The 24360-nt window shown below is 37.5% G+C and overlaps 1 protein-coding gene across 1 annotated transcript in view; it reads right to left on the reverse strand.

The window, feature by feature from the left end:
* LOC125176887 (protein NPAT) overlaps window positions 1–24360 on the reverse strand; it is a 52657-nt gene that overhangs the window by 16589 nt on the left and 11708 nt on the right. Inside the window, exons 2-10 of the mRNA XM_047878802.1 lie at window positions 17713–17831; window positions 13757–13817; window positions 12084–12156; window positions 10504–10544; window positions 9013–9240; window positions 7415–7496; window positions 4262–4349; window positions 3420–3511; window positions 3252–3339 (exon numbers count right to left, since the gene is read on the reverse strand). Coding sequence (XP_047734758.1) covers window positions 3252–3339; window positions 3420–3511; window positions 4262–4349; window positions 7415–7496; window positions 9013–9240; window positions 10504–10544; window positions 12084–12156; window positions 13757–13817; window positions 17713–17831 — 872 coding nt within the window. The remainder of the gene's footprint in view (window positions 1–3251; window positions 3340–3419; window positions 3512–4261; window positions 4350–7414; window positions 7497–9012; window positions 9241–10503; window positions 10545–12083; window positions 12157–13756; window positions 13818–17712; window positions 17832–24360) is intronic.

A 24360-nucleotide genomic window follows, 5' to 3' on the forward strand; every position in this document is an offset into this window, starting at 1 on the left:
TTTACACACAATAAAAGGCACAGATTTTAAGTCCACAGCTCAATGAGCTTTGAGAATTTTAAGGACTATGTAACCACTACTCCAATAAAAAACGTTAAAATGGGGCTCCTGGCTGTCTCAGTCGGGGGAGACTGTGACTCTTATTTTTTTTCTAGTTTAAGAAACAAAGATTGTCAATCTGGATTTTATTTTATTACTATTATCACTATTATTTCTTATTCTCAAGTTTGTTAATATACAGTGTAGTCTTGGCTTCAAGAGGAGAACCCAGTGATTGACTCATGTCTTACAACACCCAGGGCTCATCTCAGAGCTGTGAGTTCGGGCCCCACATTGAGAGTAGAGATTACTTAAAAATAAAATCTTTAAGGAAAACAAAACAAAACAAAACAAAACAAAACAAAACAAAAGTAAAACATTTCCACCACTCAAGAAACTCACATACCTATACACACCATTCCCTCTTCTAGAGAATTCTTCTCCTCGGCAAATCACTCCCCTCACCCTCACTGGGGCAACAACTTCTGATTTCTATCACCATAAATTAGTGCTGCATGTTTCAGAACTTTATATAAATGGAAGCACACCATTTGCATTGTTAGTCTATCTTCTTGATCAACATGTTTTAAGATTCATCCATGTTGCTATATATACTAATAGCTCATTCCTTCTTACTGTTCACCAGTATTCTATTTCATGGCTGTCAAAATTTGTTTATTCCTTTTTGTGCTGATGGACATTTGGTGAACATTCTTATAGAAGTCCTTTTGTAAACATATACTTATTTCTTTTGGGTAAGCAGCCTCGTAATTTCTAGGTTAAAAGGAAGGCATACAGGTGTATACATAACTTTGTAAACTATCAGTTTTCCAAGCAGGCTGTACCATTCCTAACCTCCATCAGCAATCTTTCAGAGTTCCAGGTGTTTCATATCCTTGTCCCCATTTGATATTGTCAGATTTTTAACTTTTTAGCCACTGTAGTGAGTGAAAGGGTATCTCATTTTATTGTTAAAGTTTACTTATTTTTTTTGAGATAGTGAGAGTAAGCACATGAGCAGGACAGGGGCAGAGAGAGAATCCCAAGCAGGTTTTGAGCTGTCAGCATAGAGCCGGACATGGGGCTCAAACTCACACAAACCAGGAGATCATGAATTGTGCCAAAAAGAATGAGACACTTAACTGACTGAGCCACCCAGGCACCCTTCATTGTATTCTTAACTTTCATTTCCCAAATGACAAATAAAGTTGTCTTTTTATAGACTTATTAGCCATTCCACTATCTTCTTTTGTCTGTCCCAGTCTTTTGCCCATTTCTTAAAATGGGTGGTTTATCTTTTTACTATTGATTTGTGGGAGCTCTTTTTATACAGTGGATACAAACTTGTCAGATAAATGTATTATGAATATTTTCTCCAAGTTGGTGGTTTGATATTTTCTTTAATGATGCTTTTAACAAGCAGGTATTTTAAATTTTAAGGAAGCTTTTTTCTTTTTCTTTTGTTAAATTTTTTATGTGTAAAAATATCTTGCTACTCCAAGGTCACAAAGATTTTTAACTACTTAAAAATTTCTACTTCACCTATTCATACAACTAACTAATCACTTCTTAGTGTATCTGATGTTTTTACTACTCAGTTGGGCAATATGTCTTGCTATTCTTGTAAAAAGTTATTTAGGGGCGCCTGGGTGGCCCAGTCAGTTGAGCATCAGATTCTTGATGTCAGCCCATGTCATGATTGCACGGTTCACGGGATCCAGCCTCACAATGGACGGCGCACTGAGCATGGAGCCTACTTAAGAATCTCTCTTTCTCTTTCTCTCTCTCTCTCTCTCTCTCTGGGTGCCTGGGTGGCTTGGATGGTTGAGTGGCTGACTCGTGATTTCAGCTCAGGTCATGATCTCATGGCCATGGAATCAAGCGCTGTGTTGGGCTCCATGCTGAGTGTGGAACCTGCTCGGGATTCTCTGTCTCTCTTTCCCCTCCCCACCTCCGCCCCACTACCCTACTTACGCTCTCTCACACTAAAAAGATTCTCTCTCTCTGCCCCCTCCCGTACTTATGCTCTCTCTCCACCAAAAAACAAAAACAAAAACAAAAAAAAAAACACACAAAAAAAACCCAACTTATATTTCGTTAAATTTACAGAATTTCACTATGGGAAAATATCACAATTAAAAATTATTTATTTATTTAGTTATTTATTTAGAGAGGGAGAGAGCAAAGTTTGACCAGCGTAGGGATACAGAGGGAGAGAAAATCCCATGCAGGCTCCATGCTAACAGCACAGAGCCCCAGGCAGGGCTTGATCCCATGAACTGTGAGATCATGGCGTGAGCCAAAACCAAGAACCAGATGCTCAACTGAGTGACTCACCCAGGTGCCTAGAAAATTTTCTTAAAGTATTCTGAAAGAACGGACAAAAAATAAATAAATAAAATAAAATAATTCAGTGGTTTGACCCAGAATTCATCTGAAGCAAACCTGCTACAATGAATTCCATTGGTGGGCATGGCAACAAGCACTGATTACACTGCATGAGAGCCCAAGTGAAAGGATGCGCTACAGTCACAAATCTCTGCCGCTCTTGAGAAAGTATTTGCACAGGAACAAATCTCAAAGATACAATATTATATTCTCCCTCCACCAGCTTACAGTCCTCCATCTTCACTATCACTGAGCAGCCCAAGTGACTACAGCCCCACCTTCCTTCTGTTAGTGGTAAGCGGTCACACTAGTTAGTAACCTTTCTTTTTCAAGTGTCTTGTTCATTTTATTTGGAATCATTAAATATCTTCAACGTAGAACTTCATTGTTCCCTCACGTTTTAACCTAGTCTGTAGCACATAAAAGGAATCTAATTTAAATATACGCTGTATCGTATTGTTGCTTCCTGTGCACCCATGTACCCACTCAGGTACCTGAAAGTATTAAATACTTGGATATCCAGGACAAGGGCTGTATAGCTATAGCAGACAGCTTTAGTGATACATGGAGAAACTGGAGATATTAGATGGCTTAGGATGCCTTACTCCTTTTACCATTTAAACAATGCAATTTACACTGATGATTTGAAAATTCACTAGCACATTTTCAGGAACACATTATATTACATTGAGATAAAGAAGGAAATCTCTAAAATTATGATTTTAAATAATTTTATACATCTAATCTGTTGGCAATGGATGTGACATGAAACCAAAATGTTAACTATGAGCATATGCACTATATGCACACACCGTAACCTGTACCTGAAGTCCCAGGAGCTCATCAATTGAAGTCTCTGGTTCTGTAGGGTTGCTCTCTGTTTGCTTAGGTACTTGAGCAATATTGTTGTCACTGTAATACAGAAAGAAAAATTTTACCATAGCTCTCAGTTAGGTGAAAACAATTAAGCATTTTAAACACACATAGCTTACCTAGTCAGAAATTTATTAATGTTTTCTGCAAGCTTTTCTTGAAGAGATTTGTTACTTAATATTTTTTCTCGTGCATTTTCAATAACCATTTGCTGGAAAAGAAAGTCAATATTAGAAAAAAAATAGGGTAGAGCTTCCAGTAAATGACAGCGAGGATACTTTTAATAAATCTAGGTGGAAACCCCGAAATTGTGGCTCCCTCCGTATTAATACTCAAATACAACACTTCACAATTGTTTTCACAGATCCTTTACCAACCTTTTCTTAACTGATTAGAAAACACAATTCCAAGCTCTTTATCTTTTTAAAGTTTATTTATTTTTGGGACAGAGTGACAGAGCATGAACGGGGGAGGGGCAGAGAGAGAGGGAGACACAGAATCGGAAACAGGCTCCAGGCTCTGAGCCATCAGCCCAGAGCCCGACGTGGGGCTCGAACTCACGGACTGCGAGATCGTGACCTGGCTGAAGTCGGACGCTCAAACGACTGAGCCACCCAGGCGCCCCAAGCTCTTTATCTTTTTATACAAGGTTTCAAATAATTTGCCTCTAGTAAAATGCCCTTTGTATCGCATAAGCCAGCACCCACAAGATATTTACAGGTTCCCAAACATTACACTGTTTCTTACTTAGTGCATTTGCTCATGTGACCTAATCTAAATGGACTGTCTCCTACTCATAAATTTTACTACTCTCTATCTGAAGGCAATTCCTCTGCACAGTGTTGTAGAAATATTATAACACACAAATGCATATACACACTAAATATATATACCCGTTTCTCTATCAGTATTTTAAAACTCAGGAATGTCTCAAGTTGCAAAGCTTGGTAAGGTCACTTACTTTTTCTACTGCAAATGCATTTGGATCCTGGAAATTCCGTATTGTTGAATGAGGCCCAGACAGAGTGTTACTTTTCCTTTGAGATTCACTGAAACACATTTTAAAGCTTGTCTTTTAACTAGCATGTAAAACAGATTCAATGATAATTATATATGCAGACACAAATCTTAAGATCACGGAACACCAGGCATTTTTACTCTTTGTGGTGGGAACAAAGGGCAGTAGAACAGAAAAGCATTACTAAATTTGGATTAATAAAAAATGAATCTGAGGTCCAGCTTTACCACTTACTATGTGGTCTGAAGCAAGGTAGGTTCTGACTCTTTGACCTACTTTTTAATGGGATAAGACCAACTCTATTATTAGTTTTATGAAATAATTGAATAAAGTGAAGTATGTGAAAAGACTTCATAAAAAGGCCAAGCTTTCACTCTCGCCATTGTTATTCAACAAAGTATTGAAGTCTTAGCCTCAGCAATCAGACAATGCAAAGGAATAAAAGGCATCCAAACTGGCCAGATGGAAGTCAGACTTTCTTCACAGATGACATGATATTCTATATGGAAAACCATAAGGTTCCACCAAAAAACTGCTAGAACTGATCCATGAATTCAGCAAAATCACAGATTATAAAATCAAGAGATTCCACCAAAAAACTGCTAGAACTGATCCATGAATTCAGCAAAATCGCAGATTATAAAATCAACGCACAGAAATTGTTTGCTATCCTATACACCAATGAAGCAGCAGAAAGAGAAATCAAGGAACTGATCCCACTTACAATTGCACCAAAAACCATCAAGTACTTAGGAATAAACATAACCAAAGAAGTGAAAAATCTATACACTGAAAACTAGAGAAAGCTTATGAAAGAAAATGAAGAAGACACAAAAACATGGAAAAATACTCCATGCTCCTGGATCGGAAGAACAAACATTGTTAAAATGTTGATACTACCCAAAGCCGCCTACATATTCAAGGCAATACCTATCAAAATAACACCAGCATTCTTCACAGAGCTAGAACAAACAATCTTAAAATTTGTATGGAACCAGAAAAGACCCCGAATAGCCAAAACAATCTTGAAAAAGAAAACCGAAGCTGGAGGCATCACAATCCCGGACCTCAAGCTATGCTACAAAACTGTAATCATCAAGATAGTATGGTACTGGCACAAAAACAGACACTCAGATCATTGGAAAAGAAAAGAGAATCCAGAAATGGACCCACAACTGTATGTCCAACTAATCTTTGACAAAGCAGGAAAGAATATCCAATGGAATAAAGACAGTCTCCTCAGCAAGTGGTGCTAGGAAAATGGACAGCAACATGCAGAAGAATGAACCTGGACCACCTTCTTACACCATACACACAAAAAAACTCAAAATGGATGAAAGACCTCAATGTAAGACAGGAAGCCATCAAAATCCTCGAGGAGAAAGGCAAAAACCTCTTTGACTTCGGTCACAGCAACTTCTTACTCAACACGTCTCTGGAGGCAAGGGAAACAAAAGCAAAAATGAACTATTGGGACCTCATCAAAATAAAAAAGCTTCTGCACAGTGAAGGAAACAATCGGCAAAACTAAAAAGCAAATGATGGAATGGGAGAAGATATTTGCAAACGACCTATCAGGTAAAGGGTTAGTATCCAAAATCTATCAAGAGCTTCTCAAACTCAACACCCAAAAAAACAAATAATCCAGTGAAAAAATGGGCAAAAGACAGAATAGACACTTCTCCAAAGAAGACATCCAGATGGCCAACTGATGCAGGAAAAAATGCTCCACATCACTCATCATCAGGGAAATACAAATCAAAACCACAATGAGACACCACCTCACACCTGCCAGAATGGCTAACATTAACAACTCAAGCAACAACAGATGGTGACGAGGATGCGAGAAAGAGGATCTCTTTGGCACTGCTGGCAGGAATGCAAACTGGTGCAGCCACTCTAGAAAACAGTAAGGAGGTTCCTCAAAAAAATTAAAAATAGAACTACCCTATAACTCAGCAATTGCACTACTAGGTATTTATCCACAGGATACAGGTATGTGGTTTCGAAGGCGCACATGCACCCCGATGTTTATAGCCAGCACTATCGACAATAGCCAAAGTATGGAAAGAACCCAATGTCCATCGACAGATGAATGGATAAAGAAGATGTGGTATATATATACAATGGAGTATTACTCAGCAATCAAAAAGAATGAAATCTTGCCATTTGCAACTACGTGGATGGAACTGGAGGGTATTATGCTAAGCGAAATTAGTCAGAGAAAGATAAATATCATATGGCTTTACTCATATGAGGAATTTACAATACAAAACAGATGAACATAAGGGAAGGGAAGCAAAAATAATATAAAAACGGGAGGGGGACAAAACATAACAGACTTTTAAAGAACAGAGGGTTGGAAGGGTTGTAGGAGGGGGATGGGCTAAATGGGTAAGGGGCATTAAGGCATCTACTCCTGAAATCATTATTGCACCATATGCTAACTTGGATGTAAATTAAACAATAAATAAATTAAGAAAAAGGGCTAAGGTTTCTATAAATGTTAGATACTCTTATCGTTATTTTACTATTAAAACAATAAAGGGGGGGGAGGTCAGCCTTGAATGGGAGACAACCAAGTAAAAACCATAACAAAAATACCCATGGCATGGCAGTTAAGAAATCAGAAAAAGCATTTAAAAACTATTCTCTCTCTTTTCTGAAATATCCTTCAAACAAAGACACAGGGCTAAGTACAGAAAGAACTTTGATCTCAAAGACTTCCTGAAAGGATTTCTGACTTTGAGACTCTAAATATTTGTTTGTGAAAATGCCAGTATTATTTATATTTACTCAAAAACAGCCTACTTAAAAAAAATCTGATAGTACCAATTTTAAGACATATTTTTATGCACTGTTTTAGAAAGAACAGATTTCCAACAAAACAGTGATAAGCCATTGATTATAAGATACAACTAGGTATCAAGGAGGTTAAAATGTGGGAAAAAAATGCATTTTGCAATGAATGTAATAGTAAATAATCCCAAGAAGTGAATCCATTCTTGTTATTTTATTCATAATGTAAATATCCTGGTGTAATTCTTATTTAATTTTAATGGTTATTAGAAACTCTTCCTTTTAAAAGGCATTTACCTTTTGCGTCTAGCAGGAGACATTACACTGGCTTGAGTTTTCCTTTCCTGAGGACCAGGAATGATACTTAAAGACTCTCCAGCTGTATTTCAAGAAAAAAAGTATTAAGTTAAGGACATGGAATAGTTTTCTAAACTTGAATTAATGGAATAAGCAGCATCACATACTGATTATTTTATATTAAATTCAGTTAGCATACACTGAATGCTTCACTATGTGCAAGGCACTGTAGAATATATTAGAATGAGTAATATCTATCGTTTGACTTCAGGTTTTTTAAAAAAAAATTTTTTTTAATGTTATTATTATTTATTCTTAAGCGAGATAAAGAAACAGAGCATAAGTGGGGGAGGGGCACAGAGAGAGAGGGAGACGCAGAATTCAAAGCAGGATGCAGGCTCTGAGCTGTCAGCACAGAGCCCGGCGCAGGGCTCGAGCTCACAAACTGAGAGATCATGACTTGAGCTGAAGTCGGACGTTTGACTGACTGAGCCACCCAGGCGCCCCGAGATTCTACATTTTTGACAAGCTCCCAGGTAATACTGATACTTCTGGTCCACTGACCACCATTTGAACAGACAAGATTCAGATTATTTTCAGTATTTTGTCATTATAAACAGGCTCCCCTAGATTAAAAAAAAAATTTTTTTTTAACATTTATTCATTTTTGAGAGACAGAGTGCAGGTGGGGGGATGGGGCAGAGAGAGAGGGAGACAGAATCTGAAGCAGGCTCCAGGCTCTGAGCTGCCAGCACAGAGCCTGAGGCGGGGCTCGAACCCACGAACCATGAGACGTGACCTGAGCCAAAGTTGGACGCTCAACTGACTGAGTCACTGAGGCGCCCCATTGTCTGACTTCAGGTTTTACAATTAAGTAGAACACAGTCTCAACAAAACATGGCAGATTGGAGGAAGTGTAAGAATTGTAAGTGTACACTAGAGTGCGTATATACTACATGTTTTTACCCAGAGGTGTAAAAAAGGGTGGAGAAGAGATGGAAATGAGGGAGGATGTCATGGATGGCAGTAAGTTTCAGCTGCACAGAAGAGAAAAGAAAACTTGTCTAAGTGAGACTGGCATCTGAATTTTAATCCCAACTCTGTTATTAAATAGCTTTTCGCCCCTTAGTATCAGGTGTTTTCAACCATTTCAAGTACACAACAAGCAAGCTATACTAGACGATCTCTAAGTGTACCTCCAGCTCTGAGATTCACAGAATATGAATGATTTTCAACATGTAGATAAAGATGGAGGTGAACTGGAAGAACACTGTTCGTTCTAGGAGACTGGCATGAACAAATATAAGGAGGTGGTCAAATTTACTGTGTATTACTTTTAAAATCAAATATAACACAAGTCTTTTCTATCAATGTAGAAAACGGAGAATTAGAAGAAAGTTCAAGGTTGGACCTCAGAATAGAGATAAGAATTCTAGATTAAAATGTTTTCTAAGTATAACAACATGCTCACTTTAAAACAAACTTACCCAAAGTCTGTTCCAGTTTATAGTACTTTACAATTTATAAAGACAGTAATATATCATCTATTTACACAATGTGATTAAAAACAAAACTCAGAGAACAAAATTTAAACTCACTGGCCACAGTGTCTTGTGACTGTGAATGGTTAACCACTACAAAATTTGACCTCACGGGAGCTGTAATCTGGCCAGCTGACCGGACAAGCTGTGTGGCTGTTGAAGGAGTAGTAGCAGGACATTGTCCTGAAAGATACGCTAAAGTCAGCAACTCTGAATTGACGGGAGCCGCTTGAGAAGCGAGCTTTCTCTGCCTTTTGATTTCTGCAATTCCACTTCTCGTTCGGACTGCAACACAGGAGAATTTAAAAAATTAACTCAGTGTCAGAGTGCTCTAGCAATTTTAACAAGTCTATGTGATACACATCCTACTATTTAATAACATGTTAGAGCTATAGATTGAAAAAGAGCCCTTGAAAGTAACAACTAAGTTTAGGTGTTAATTTCGTATGAAACAAACTAAAATGCATACAGTTGACCCTTGAACAACACAGGGGTTAAGAGCACCGACCCTTTGCACAGTCAAAAATCCAAATACAACTTTTGACTCCCCCCAGACTTTTTTTTTTTTTTAATGTTTATTTATTTCTGACACAGAGAGAGACAGAGCACAAGGGGGGCAGGGGCAGAAAGCGAGGGAGACACAGAATCCAAAACAGGCTCCAGGCTCTGAGCTGTCAGCACAGAACACGACGTGGGGCTCGAACTCATGAACGGTGAGATCGTGACCTGAGCCGAAGTCAGACGCTTAACCGACTGAGCCACCCAGGCGCCCCTCCCCCCAGACTTTAACTACTGATAGCCTACTGGTGACCAGAAGCCTTACCGATAACCAACAATTGAACACATATTCTGTATGTTATATTATACTGTAGTCTTACAACAAAGTAGCCTTAGAGAAGAAAACGTGATTAACAAAGTCATTGGAAGCGAAGATACATTTATATTCCTGTACTGTATTTGTTTACAGAAAAAAATTGTGAATAAGTGAACCCACCCAGTTCAAAGCAGTGTGATTCAAGGGTCAACTGTATACACAAAGTTTATAAATCTATGAGTATATTTCTTTAGTAATTCATACTGATAACACCTCTACAAATTAAGAAACAAACCAATGAAATGAGAATTAAAGACATGAATACATTAGAGTCAATGAAAAAAAACAGGGAGTACTTCAAATGCTCTTTTCTACAATATAATTTCCTATTATGGTAATAACTGTACTTCAAAGAGCAGTAGTTAAAAAAAATTTTTTTTTTAACGTTTATTTATTTTTGAGACAGGGAGAGACAGAGCATGAACGGGGGAGGGTCAGAGAGAGAGGGAGACACAGAATCTGAATCTGTGCTGAGCTGTCAGCACAGAGCCTGACGCGGGGCTCGAACTCACGGAGTGCGAGATCATGACCTGAGCCGAAGTCGGACGCTTAACCGACTGAGCCATCCAGGCGCCCCAAAGAGCGGTAGTTTAAACAAAATATATACTTAGCATAAATTTGACAGTTTAAGTCTGAATTAATGCTAAACATTATTTATAAAGCTGAATACCTACCTCTCTGACTGGCAACAAACCCTGGGGAACTTTGCATGCTCCTAACAAATAAAAGAGTTAGATGTTAAAAGATACGGTCTAGTTTATTAACAGTCAGACCTGAAGTAAACTGAATTAAAAGATAATAGACCTCTCTCAGATAAAAAAGATACGCACATTTTTTTGAGGGGTGACCAATCTTACTTGCTTTAGAATGGTGGCATGTTAACACACTCACACACACCGAATTTTAATAATCAAGTTTTTATCCAATGCAGTAAGTGTTAGAGAACTCTGACATCCCATTTAGAATTCGACGTGACTTTAGGAAGTCTATATATTTAAGGAAGCCATGGATAAAATTCTGTAGTTATTAATTACCTTTTATCACTACAGTGATACCTTCACAAAGAAATTCTTCATTTCACATAGGACTCCATACATAAATACGTCAGAATCCCGAAGTTAATTTCAAAGAATATCCTGCTTTTAACAAATTTACTACTTATAAAACTATTTTATCCAGTGTCTAACAAAGAAGGAAAACAAACAGGAAAGCAAACATATAAGAAAATTCACAGTATAAGGTGATTCTCCTTTTATTACGAACTGGTTACCCAATCACAGACACTGCTCTCTTCCTGGGAAATCTGTTAAATTAGTCTCTATGAAAAAGAGCAATAAAACTTACTAAATTGAAAAAGCATTTTTAATAACACACACACACCAATCTTGGAGAATATTTGACTAAGAGCCTTTTATTTTTATGTAGCATCTCAACAAAACATCTCAGTAACTTATAAATATTTATAGGTGTTTATTAAATTGTGAATGTCTTTCAAGATTATTTGAAAGGGGAGAAAGAAGTCAAGAAAGGGGGAATAAAGGTAAGAGAACCAAATAAGATGTGATAGAGTTAGACAGAAAGCATTTGAAGCCATTTCAGCAGTTTAAACTGGGAAGGAAATGAAGCCCCCTGCTGCATTTATGCTGAATGTTCCACTTTCTCTGGGAGAAAGGGTAAGAAACTGTTTTCATACTACACTCTAAAGTTAGGTAAGAGCTGTTTACCAGTAGGGCATTGCATGGCCATGACCTCGGTAAAAGGTGCATATTAGTACCATGAGAAAATTCCAAAATTAGAAGATTCCACAAGTAGCATTTTATTTAGGCTTGTTTCTTTACAGGGGAAGAACCAATGAGGCACGAATTCAACACATCAATTCTTTGCATGAGTAATGAAGATTCAACTGTGTAACGAAATTCACACAAGGCTGGATTAGATTTATATTGTACCCAGAGAGCTGCCTCTAAATTGCTAAGGGACTTTGGGAATATCATTAAACATGTGTAATTCTCAATTTCCTTATTTCTAAACATTTTATTACATTATTACATTGGAATAACATTCAAATTATTCCAATAAAAAACAGGAATATCCATAACCTCTGGAGTAAATTTAAAATTAGATCAGTATTACAGAAGTGCACTGTGTGGGTCATAAGAAGATTTAAATCTTAAGAGCTTTCTGCATGTGTTTGCATTCCCAAATCATCATGCATGTTCTGATAACTTTACTATACAGGCTTTTTATTTATTACCTGATCTGGGAAAGCGTATGGTCTAACTTCTTCCACAGAGATGACATAATTGCTGGAACATCATTTGATGTTTCTAGGGAAGAAGAAAAGTTAATGAATATGGCTGAAGAAAACTCATCACTTAATTTGGTCACAAAATCAACAAGGAAAAAACCTTTTCTCTCAACTGTTGACCTTATGTTGGAAACTAGGAAATAAGCCTACTTTGTAAAATGACCTGCAAAGCTGTACTTCTTTCTTTTCTCAAGCCACTGACTATCCGACGCAATGAGTGGAAATGGACATCTGTAAAGTCTCTGAAGCTTTTTAAGAACGATTTTATATCTTCTTTGCATTAAATAAAAGAGAAACTATTTTATTTCCTTTTTTTTTTTTTTAAAGACTTTTTAAAAATTTTAAATAATCTCTACACCCAACAAGGTGAGCTCACAACCCTGAGATCGAGAGTCACATGCTCCACTGACTGAGCCAGCCAGGTGCCCCCGAAAGGACAAACTATCTTAAATCTGTTCTATTTGACAACATGTGACATTTAAAAGTGAATTAAAATAATGTGATTTATAATAAATTTCATAAAGGTTATGCAAACTCCTGTGAATATGGAAATTATTTTTCCACAACCAATTTTTTCATGTCTAAATTACTGTGATTGGTCAGCAACCCCTCAATAAAAGCACCACCGCTTACTATACTTAAGATTTACAGGTAAAATTCCTGAGAACTGATTTTTTTTTTTTTTTTTAGGATATGCTCTTAAAGTCCACAGTGTTAGGGAACTTACAGGATATTTAAAATCTTTATCATATACTTACAAAAAACTCAAACCAGAGAAAGCTACCCAACATAAAAATGGGATTAAACGTTCATATTGCAATAGCATATAGTTTTTGATGTTATTTACACTGTAAAAATTCCTGTAGAGGGGCACCTGGGTGGCTCAGTTGGTTAGGTATCAGGCTCTTTATTTTGGCTCAGGTCATGATCTCACGATTTGTGGGATCAAGTCCTGATTTAGGCTCTGTGCTGGCAGCACGGAGCCTGCTTGGGATTCTCCCTCTCCCCCCAACTCTCTGCCCCTCCCGAGCTCACACTCATTCTGTCTCAATGAAAGCATCTAGCACAAAGCTGCCTACAGACAAATACTCAATAAACATGAAGCATCTTTTCAATGCTATTGTTTTATGGTAATTCTTGTTAATGTTCTGAGCTACAAAAATAATATTAGAGAATAAAACAATTTTAACTTTCCCCTTAAAATATTAACTTAGGCAAGTATTAATTTATATTCTGGTTAATATGAATCAGAATTTTATGACTGGGTCCTGTGTCCAGATTTAGACTACAAAGGACTTAAAATGTTACCTTGAAATTCTCTAACACGTAGCAATGCTGTTCATCAAGGCAGAGACCTACATTTAGGAGTTTTATTTTTTACAAAATTTATTTTGTTACATTCATCAGCATTCAGATTTTTACAATTTCTCGATATAAATGCAAACTTTTTAATTAGGTATTTCCCAGTAAAACTTCTCTCATCGTAATGGAGATAAGTTTTTTGCTTTGTTTTGTTTTTTGAAAAGTTTTCTTTTGATTTGGAAGAGGCATTAATATCCTTTAAAAATTATTTCTACTTAAAAATTAAATAAAAAGAATCCCTGAACCTGAATTCTTACCTTTTGCTTTCATAGCTACATATTCATTCAGAATTGTTGTCAAGTTTTTTCCAAACAAGGACTGAAAAGAAAAAAATCAAGCATTACAAAAATTGTGCAACACTGCCAATAATCTTCCACCATAGAACGTCTATATAACATTATAAAAGACCTGGATTTTTTGATGGGGGTGAAGAACAAGTTATCAAAAATAAAGAGTCACTTAAGTCAGGAGTTGCATCAAATCTTCCACGAGTCGAGAAAATTGCCTGTTTGAAATTTAAAAAAAATTTTATTTATTTATTTTGAGAGAGACAGTGAAGAGTGAGCAGGGGAGAGGCAGAGAGAGAGAGAGGGAGAGAGAGAATCCGAAGCAAGCTCCGCACCATCAGTGCAGAGCCTGACGTGTGGTTCAAACTCATGAACCATGAGACCATGACCTGAGCCCAAGCCAGAAGCTTAAATGACTGAGCCACCGTGGCACCCCAAGGACCTTGTCTGTTTGAATAAGACACTAAGACTATGTTTTTTTAGCTAAGATAGTCCAAAGGCAGAAAAGCAGTTTTCAGCTGCAAGGGAGGGATCCAGTCACCTAAGTTTTAAAACTGTAAGGACCCACTCCTAATCTGCCCTTTCTTTGAAAAAAAATTCTTTTTAAAATATTAATTTTTGAGAGACAGAGAGAGAGAGAGAGAAATGTGAGTGCACAAGAGTGAGTGGGGAAGGGGCACAGACAGGGAGACACAGAATCCAAAGCAGGCTAGAGGCTATGAGCTGTCGGCACAGAGCCTGAAGTGGGGCTTGAACCCACAAACTGTGAGACCATGACCTGAGTCAAAGTTGGTCACCTAACCCACTGAGTCACCCAGGTGCCCCACCCCCATGACCACGACCATTCTTAATCTTATTTGTATGTTCTTTCTCACAGAGAAACCTGGCTCCCATTATCTACATTACATTTTCATTATTTGTTGAGAATGGCTAATTTAGTAGAACTCAGAGGGATTTATTTAAGATTCATTCACGCTTTTTGAGTCAACAGCATGTTTGCTTTTTGTTGTTTAGTAATATTCCATTCTATGGCTGTACCACAGTTTATCTGTTTATTGGCTAAAGGACAGCTTGGTTGTTTTCAGTTTTTGACCATCACAGATAAACATCAGTGTGCAGGCTTTTGTGTGAACATGTTTTGCAATTTACTTGGATTAAGTATCTGGGTGTATGAGTGCTGGGTCACATGGGGAACACATGTTTACCTTTATAAACAACTGCCAATTTGTTTTTCAAAGTGGTTGTATGATTTTACATTCTCAGCAGCAATAAATGTGAGTTCCTGCTGTTTTGCACCATTACTGCTAATGATCTGACAGTTTTTAAACTGTTCTTTACAGTAGCCATTCTAATATATATATGCTGGTATCTCTCTCTTTTTCTTAATGTTTCACTTATTCTTGAGAGACAGAGAGACAGACGATGAGCAGGGAAGGGGCAGAGTGAGCGAGGGACACAGAATTGGAACCAGACTCCAGGCTCTGAGCTGTTAGCATTGATCCCCCGTGAGGCTCAAACTCACAAGCGGTGAGATCATGACCTGAGGCGAAGTCAGAGGCTTTACGGACTGAGGACTGAGCCACGGACGCACCCCTGTTGGTATCTCTTTAGAGTATTAATTTGCATTTTCCCAATGACAAATGATTTGGAGTTTTTAAATTAGCTTATTGCCATCTTCAGATCCCTTGCCTTTTAAAAAGATTTTCTTTTTTGGGGCACCTGAGTGGCTCAGTTGGTTAAGTGCCCGACTTCGGCTCAGGTCATGATCTCACGGCTCATGAGTTCGAGACCAGCATGGGGCTCTGTGCTGACAGCTAAGAGCCTGGAGCCTGCTTCAGATTCTGTGTGTGTGTGTCTCTCTCTCTCTCTGTCCCTCCCCCACTCACTCACACTCTCTCTCTGTCTTCCTCAAAAATAAACATTAAAAAAATTAAAAAAAAAAAAAGATTTTCTTTTTAAAGAGGTTGTGTTTTTTTTTTTAATGTTTATTTTTGAGAGAGACAGAGAAAGAGACAGAGTAAGAGCAAGGGAGGGGAAGAAAGACAGAGAGAGAGAGACAGAATCTGAAGCAGGCTCCAGACTCTGAGCTGTCAGCACAGAGCCCGATGTGGGGCTCGAACTCACGAACCATCAGATCATGACCTGAGCCGAGATCAAGAGTAGGATGCTTAACCGACTGAGCCCCCCAGGCACCCCCAAAATAATTTCATTAAAAAAAATTTTAATAGTTTTTAAAAGGGTGTTCTGGGTACAAATCCTTTATCACATAACTGATAATGTAATTTTTTTTTTTCCAGCCTATGGTTGGTCATTCTTTGAACAGTCTATTGTACAGCAAAATTTTTAAATTTTTAGCAAGTTTAATTTACCAATTTTTCCTTTTTGTCAGTGTCATACTTAAAACTCACCATCAAATCCAAGTTAACATAATAAATTTTCTCCTGAAAAGTCTTATAGTTCTATGCTGTACATTTGGTCTATTATCCATTTTGGTAGTCTTTGTATGATGTATGTGTAGAGAATCTTTTTTTGAATCTGCATGATTATTGCTCTATCTCCATTTGTTGATAAATTACCATCTCCAGTGAATTCCCTTTGTACTTCAATCACAAATCAGTTTTGCATGGGTCTACACTGGGCTCTATTCTGTTCCACTGATGTAAGTGCCAAACCTCTCCCTAACATCACCGGATCATGATGACCAGAACTCATTAATAAGTCTTACAATTAAGTAACAGGACTCTTCCAACTTATCCTTTTTAAGAACTGTTTGGAGTATTCTAGTCCCTTTGCTTTTCCACATGAAATTTAGAAATCAGCTTGTTGCTATCTATAAAAATGCTTATGGGGATTTTAATTGTAATGAATCTATAGATCAAAATGGGGAGAATGGACATCTTAAATGAGTGCACTATCTTCGATATTCTCTAGCAGTTTTACTTGTCTTTTCAGGTTTCCTCCACAGAAAAGAATGTTGTTTGTGACAGCTGAAATGAATCTAAGGAGGCATGTTTAAAATAAATTAACAAAATAATATGTCAAATAACGTGGTTACAAAATACACCCACTGTATTCCCAATGATGCTCTGTTGGTCTAGTAATCTTTTTTTTTTTTTTAAATGTTTATTTATTTTTGAGAGAGAGAGAGACGGATACAGAGACAGACTGTGAGCAGGGGAGGGGCAGAGACAGAAGGAGACACAGAATACGAAGAGGCTCCAGACTCTGAGCTGTCAGCACAGCTGAAGTGACAACAAAGATAACAAAATACCTGTTTTTTATTTATCTAAAGTAAGCAACCAGATGCAGGAAAAAATTGGTTAACTGTAAGACACTATATAGCAGGTGGCTTAAATAATAGGCATTTCTTATTCTGGAGGCCAGCGAGTCCAAGGTCAAGGTGCCAGCCAATTCAGTTCCTGGTGAGGGCCACCTTCCTGGCTTCTAGACATCGCCTCTGTGCTTATTCAAGGAGAGAGATCTCTCTCTTCCACTTCTTACAAAGGCAATAATCACAACACATGGGGCCCAACCTCACGACCCAATCTAAACCTAATTAATTCTCAAAGATCCCACTACCAAATAGCATCACACTGGTGATGGGGTTTCAACATATGCATCTTGAGGGACACAAATATTTTAGTCCATAGCAAGCAGAAAACAAGTGAGCCTCAAGACAAACAGTAGTGGAATTAATTAGAAATGAGAGAGTCATTTTGGAACTGATTCTTAGAGGCAAAGTTGTAATTGTGTGAAATAAATGTGTGAAAAGAAGAGTTGGCCTTCTCTGGGTCTTTCCACTCATGCATGAATACTATCAAATCTTTGCGAATTCTGATACTGCTAATGAGCTGATTTTAAGACTGTGTTTACAGTCTCTCATGTTGGCCAGTGAGGAAATATTTCCTGTAAGGAACATCACTCACCAGTAAGCAGGCTGGGATAAAACCTTCATCTGTACAATGTTCGGCATATTCTTTTAAATTTGAACTTTCCAAAATAAAAGTCTGGCAGGTAGAAGTGAGGTTTTCCTGTTGCAAGTAACCTAAATGAAAAACAGAAGTTTAGGTGACGCCAGTAAGCTTCTCTATTTTTACCAAAATGCTGTTGAAATGCTACAGCAGTTTCATATCACAAATGAACCCTTAGGTAGAATGTGCTGGGATTCTGCAGCCTTGCCCAGAACCACCAGTATGGGCTTCAGTACAAAGTAGTCTTCATAGAATAGATGGCTGTTTGATGGAAAAAAACTCCAGGTAAACGAGAAATATAAGGTGTCTGATAAACAGCAACCAACACCCAGTAATGCTTAGAAGAGAATAAAATAATGATCAATAACAGGAGAACTAATAAGGAAATGATAAATGTTCTTCTACTCCATGAACTCCATACTCACAAGGATGGCATAGAGTATAAATTAACTTACTGGCTTATCAAAAAATACTACATTCTCCTAAAATTGCTACTTACTTGTACATTTCACTTATTTGCCTGCTGGTTTAAGAGAAAAATGAACAAAAGACCTACTTTTCAAGAAAGGCAAGAACGGCACTCTTTTGATTTTTCATTTATGCCCTTTGGGAGTCAAAACACTATTTCAACAAGAACTTTATTAGCATTTACATCTAACCAACATTTATGGAACAATCTTACGTATCAGTGCTTGGTACTTGCACACATACGACCTGACTAGCAGTCAGTCTATCCTTGCTGTTTTGTTTCTTAGCATTACCAACCACTAAAAAAAGGTAGTATAGTACAGAAAGAACATTGGATAGGATCCTGGGAGACCAGGTTCTTCTTCCATTCTGTTAAAATAAGCATTGTGAATATAGGGCAAAAAAAATCACTTATATTCTGCAGAACTAAGGTGCTTCATGTATAAAACATCACACTTGCCTTGACTTGTGGATCGAAGCTGGTGAAATTAAACCCTTGTGTAAAGCCCTTTGATCATGTGTAAAGCCCTTCCATCACTTCCTGTATCTCTCAGTTTAAATTTCTAAAATCTTAGCAGTTTCAGTAGGAATGGCAACATAAGGACCTCCAAAAATCCTCTCGTCCATAAAAGAAATGAGAACGCTAGCACAAATTATTAAAAAAAGGTCACAAAACTCTGAATATAATCAAAGTTTTGAGAGCATTTAAGAAAAATAGATGAACATCACGTATAATGAACATCTTGGCACTTAAACTAGCTCTATTCCCATGATCATCTCCCTAGCTGAGCAATATATACTTGAAAGTCAATAGCCTGCAATCACAATTAAAACAAACAGCCTAAGCAGCCAATGGAGGAGCTGGAGATGCTGGAATTTTTCCAAAGACTCATTTCCAGAAATTGTCATAATGTGATCTGTGTGAAAATTCCCTGTAAAACTCTGGTTGCATGGCTTGTCTCTGAGATGAATCCGAATTTACCCAGTGCAAAGAAACTTCTTTAAGATGTTTGCTTAAAACTACCGGCACGAATTGCTAAACACTACGGCTGCCTGTGACAGAAGAGTAGGACAAACAAGCTAACTCAAAAAAGTTAAAAGGAAAAAAAAAAAGCTGGGGCATGAAGAGTACATGGCAGGCTATGAAGAGCTAGGATATATTCCTGAGATAGTAGGAGGCCACGTGCAACTGTAGGGCAATGTGCACACTCAGAATATACGTGACAAGGCCCCAAGCCCTCGCCTCTGGCTGACTAGGTAAGGCTCTGCGGAAGCAGGAAGTGAAAGCTCAGGCAGAGTCGTCAATGGTTTAGCTGAATGTTGAAGTGTGCCGAATATACACACAGCCCCTTGGTAAACAAAGGGAGACCAACTGACAGCAAGCATTTAAAAAATGAAAAAAAAGGCAGGGGGATAGGGGCGCTTAGGAGGCTTAGCCGGTTAAGCGTCCAACTTCCGCTCAGGTCATGATCTCACAGCTTGTGAGTTCGAGTCCCACTTTGGGCTCTGGGCTGACAGCTCAGAGCCTGAAGCCTGCTTCGATTTCTGTGTCTCTTGCTGTCTCTGGACCTCCCCTGCTCAAGCTCTGGCTCTCCCTCTCTCTCTCTCAAAAAAAAATACACATTAAAAAAAATAAATTTAGGGGCGCCTGGGTGGTGCAGTCGGTTAAGCGTCCGACTTCAGCCAGGTCACGATCTCGCGGTCCGTGAGTTCGAGCCCCGCGTCGGCCTCTGGGCTGATGGCTCAGAGCCTGGAGCCTGTTTCCGATTCTGTGTCTCCCTCTCTCTCTGCCCCTCCCCCGTTCATGCTCTGTCTCTCTCTGTCCCAAAAATAAATAAACGTTGAAAAAAAAAATTAAAAACAAAAAAACAAAACAAAACAAAATTTAAAAAATGAAAAAAATCATTCTCCAATCATAGGATATAAATTTAAAGACTATAGACCTCACAGAATTAGTTCAGGCAGCAGTTCACAGCCACTACTGAAGCAATAAAGTGCAGTAACAAAGAGAGTCTGATTATAAGAGTTGTCACATTGTATTATTTAAAACGTCAAATTTTCAACAAAAAATTATGAAACACGCACAGAAACAAGAAAGTATGCCTCATATGCAAGGGGAAATAAAAGTAGTCAACAGACATCATTCCTAAGGAAACCAAGACACTACAGTTAAAACTTTTAAAAAGTCAGCTATTTTAAATAAGTTCAGAGAATTAAAGAAAACTATTCATAAATAGTTATGAGAGCATAACTAAAAAGATTATGAGAGCAATGTTTCACCAAACAGAAATAAGACAGAAATTCTACAAAAAGCATAAACAAAATAAAAACCAAGTAGAAATTCTAGAGTTGAAAAGTAGAACTAAAATGAGAAATTCTCTAGAGGGGGGCTCAACAGATTTGAGGCAGATGAAAGAATTAGTGAACCTGAACACAGATCAAATGATCTGTATCCAGCATAAGGAACAAAAACAAATAGGATCGCGAAAAGTGAACAGAATCCCCGGGAGCTGTGGGGTATCATCAGCTGTACCAAGACACACATTATCAAAGTCCCAAGAGAAGAGACACAGAAAAAAGCAAAAAGACTATTTGAAGAAATAATGTACAAATAATGAACCTCCAAAATTTTTGGAAACACGTTAATCTATTCATGCAGGAAGGTCAATAAACTCCAAGTGGGATCAAGTGAAAGAAATCCACACCTAGACACAGCATATTCAAACTGTCAAAACACCAAGAGAGAATCTTGAAATCAGAAACAGCTCATCACATACAAGCAATCCGCAGTAGGATTAATGGCTTTTTTCTCATTAGAAACCACAGAGACCACAGGCAGGGAGATGACACATACAAAATGTTAACAAAAGTCAACCAAGACCAGCAAAACTCCTTCAAATTGGACAAATTAAGATATTTCCACATTAACAAAACAAAACAAAACCCAGATGCACTGTTGCTAGCAGACTCACTCTATAAGAAATATTAAAGGGAATCCTAGGGGAGCCCCTAGGGTGGCTCATTTGGTTGGGCATCTGATTCTTGATTTTGGCTCAGGTCATGATCCCCGGATTGTGGGATTGAGCCCCATGTTGGGCTCCATGCTGACTGTGGAGCCTGTTTCATATTCCTTCTCTCAGGGCGCCTAGATTGCTCAGTCGGTTAAGTGTTTGACTTCAGCTCAGGAGGTCATGATCTCGCAGTTTGTGAGTTCCAGCTCCACATGGGGCTCTGGGCTGTCAGCACAGAGCCTGCTTCAGATCCCCTGTCTCCCTCTCTCTCTCTGCCCCTCACCCACTCACTCTCCCTCTTCTAGAAATAAACACTTAAATAATGGATTACAATAAAAGGATGGAAAAAGATATACCATTCATACAGGAACTAAGAGCTGAAGAGGCTACACTGAATCAGACAAAGTAAGACAAACATTGTTAGTAGGGGCAAAGATGGCGAAAAAATATCCAATCATTCAAAAGATACACAAAACACAAAGGAGATACTCACAAAAGTGCAACAAGAACTAGACAATTCAATAAAAGTTATACACTTCAAAAAAGTCTCACTTTCAATAATGAATAGACAACTAGAGAGTTCAATAAGGAAACAGAAGACTTGAACACTATAAACCAACTAGACCTAACTTCTACAGTGTACTACACCCAATGACAGCCGAATATACATTCTTCTCAGGTGTATGTGAACATCTTCCAGGATAAACTATGTATTAGGACATATAATAAATTTAAAAATTGATGGAAATTATATAGAGGATACTCTCTGACCCTAACAGAATGAAATTAGAAATCAATAATAAGAAATTCATAAATATGCAGAAATTTTTTAAAAAGTTTTTTAACGTTTATTTATTTTTGAGAAAGAGAGAGTGCAAAAGGGGGAGGTGGGAGGGAGACACAGAATCCAAAGCAGGCTCCAGGCTCTGAAGTGTCAGTACAGAGTGAACGTGGGGCTTGAACCCACGAACCCTGCGATCACCTGAGGTGAAGTCAGACGCTCAAACGACTGAGTCAACCAGGCGCCCCACAAATACTCAGAAATTAAACAACACTCTCTTAAATAATCAAAGCATCAAAGAAGAAAACAAAACGAGACAGTATTTTGAGATAAACAAAAACAAAAATGCAACATGCTAAAACAGGATACAACTACAGCAGTGCTTAGTGGCATATTTATAGCTTTAAATACCTGTTTTTTGTTTTTTTTTCAAAGCAGGCTTCACGTCCAGCTCAGGGCCCAATGCAGGGATTGAACTCATGACTCTGAGATCAAGACTTGAGCTTACATCAAGAGTCAGACGCTGGGTTAACTCAACAACACAGGCGTCCCAGTAAATACCTGTATTTAAAAGATAAAATCCTGGGGGTGCATGGGTGGCTCAATCAGTTGAGCAACTGACTCCTGATTTTGGCTTGGGTCATGGTCCCATGTTTCATGGGTTTGAGCCCTGTGTCAGGCTCTGTGCTGACAGTCTGGAGCCTGCTTGGGATTTTCTCTCTCCCTCCCTCCCTCTGCCCCTCCTGCATGTACTCTTTTCAAAATAAATAAATAAAAACTTAAAAAAAAGATAAAATATCTCAAACCAATACCCTATCCTTCCATTTTATAAACTAGAAGAAGAGCAAACTAAACCCAAAAGAAAGCAGAAGAAAGAAAATAGAGTAGAAAAAAAAAATGAAACAGAGAATAACAAAAGAGACAAATCTATGAAACTAAAAGTTGATTCTCTGAAAAGACTAACAAAAACCAACAAATCTGTAATGAGACTGATAAAGAAGACTTAAATTCCTATATTCAGAAATGAAAAGGGGGGACATTACTATTAAGTTACAGAAATAAACTGGATTATAAAGGGATACTATGAATAGTTCTATGTACTATGAACAATTTAGAGAGCCCAGGTAAAACAGATATTTCTTACAGAGACATTAAATGGACTCAAGAAAGAAGAGAAAATCTGAACAGACTTAAAACAAGTAAAGAGATTTAACTGTAATAAAGAATCTTTTCACAAAGAAAAACCTACGATCAAATGGCCTCACTGGTGAATTCTATCAAACACTAAAAAAATTTCACCAACTCTTTTAAAAAAAGTAATAAATAAATAAAAGAGAGATTTGCCAATTCAGTTGCTAGTGGTGGTAATAATCTGATAATAAAACCAGACAATAACATCACAAGAAAACTACACACCAATATCCCCCATGAAAAAGTAGATGTAATAATTCTCAACATAATACCAACAAAATAAATTCAGTCACATTTAAAAATGATTATACACCATGACAAAGTACAGTTGTGCCAGAAATGCAAGACCAGTTCAATAAAACAAAAATAAATCCATGTAACACACGATATTAAATATCTAGTAGCCATTACCCTATATATTAATAAAGAATAAAACCATGTTATCTCATAAGATGCAGAAAAACCATGACAAATTCCAGTATCTTTTCATGATGCAAATATTAGGAATATAAGGGAATTTCTTCAACCTGATAAAGGCATCTATGAAAATCCCACAGGTAACATATCACATCTCAAGGGTGAAAGAGTCAAAGCTTCCCCCATAAGATCACAGACAAGATGATGCCTGCTCTTGCCATTTCAATGCAACACTGTACTAGAGGTTCTAGCTTGGGCAATTAGGAAAGAAAATAAAATAAAAAGCATCCAGATTAGAAAGGAAAAAAATCAAATATCCCCATTCGCAGATGATATGATGTCTTAAATAAGAAAATTTAAGGAATGCATGTACACAGAAAAACTATTAAAGTCAATAAATGACTTCAGTAAGGCTGCAGAATACATGATGAATATGCAAAATTTAACTGCATTTCTATATACTTGCAATGAGCAATGAATTTCAAAAATGAAATTAAAAAAAGTTTCATTTACAACAGCATCAAAAAGAATAAAACAGGAATAAGTTTAGCAAAAGAAGGAAATTATACTAAAAACTAAAATACCACTCAAAGATATTAAAGACTAAACAACTGGATAGATATACCTTGTTAATGGATTAGAAGAGTTAATATTATTGAGATGTCAATACTCTCAGACTCAACATAATCTCTATCAAAATTTTAGTTGTCTTTTGTGCAGAAATTCACAAACTGA

This window comes from Prionailurus viverrinus, chromosome D1 (genome assembly GCF_022837055.1).
Source record: "Prionailurus viverrinus isolate Anna chromosome D1, UM_Priviv_1.0, whole genome shotgun sequence".
Classification (NCBI taxonomy): domain Eukaryota; kingdom Metazoa; phylum Chordata; class Mammalia; order Carnivora; family Felidae; genus Prionailurus; species Prionailurus viverrinus.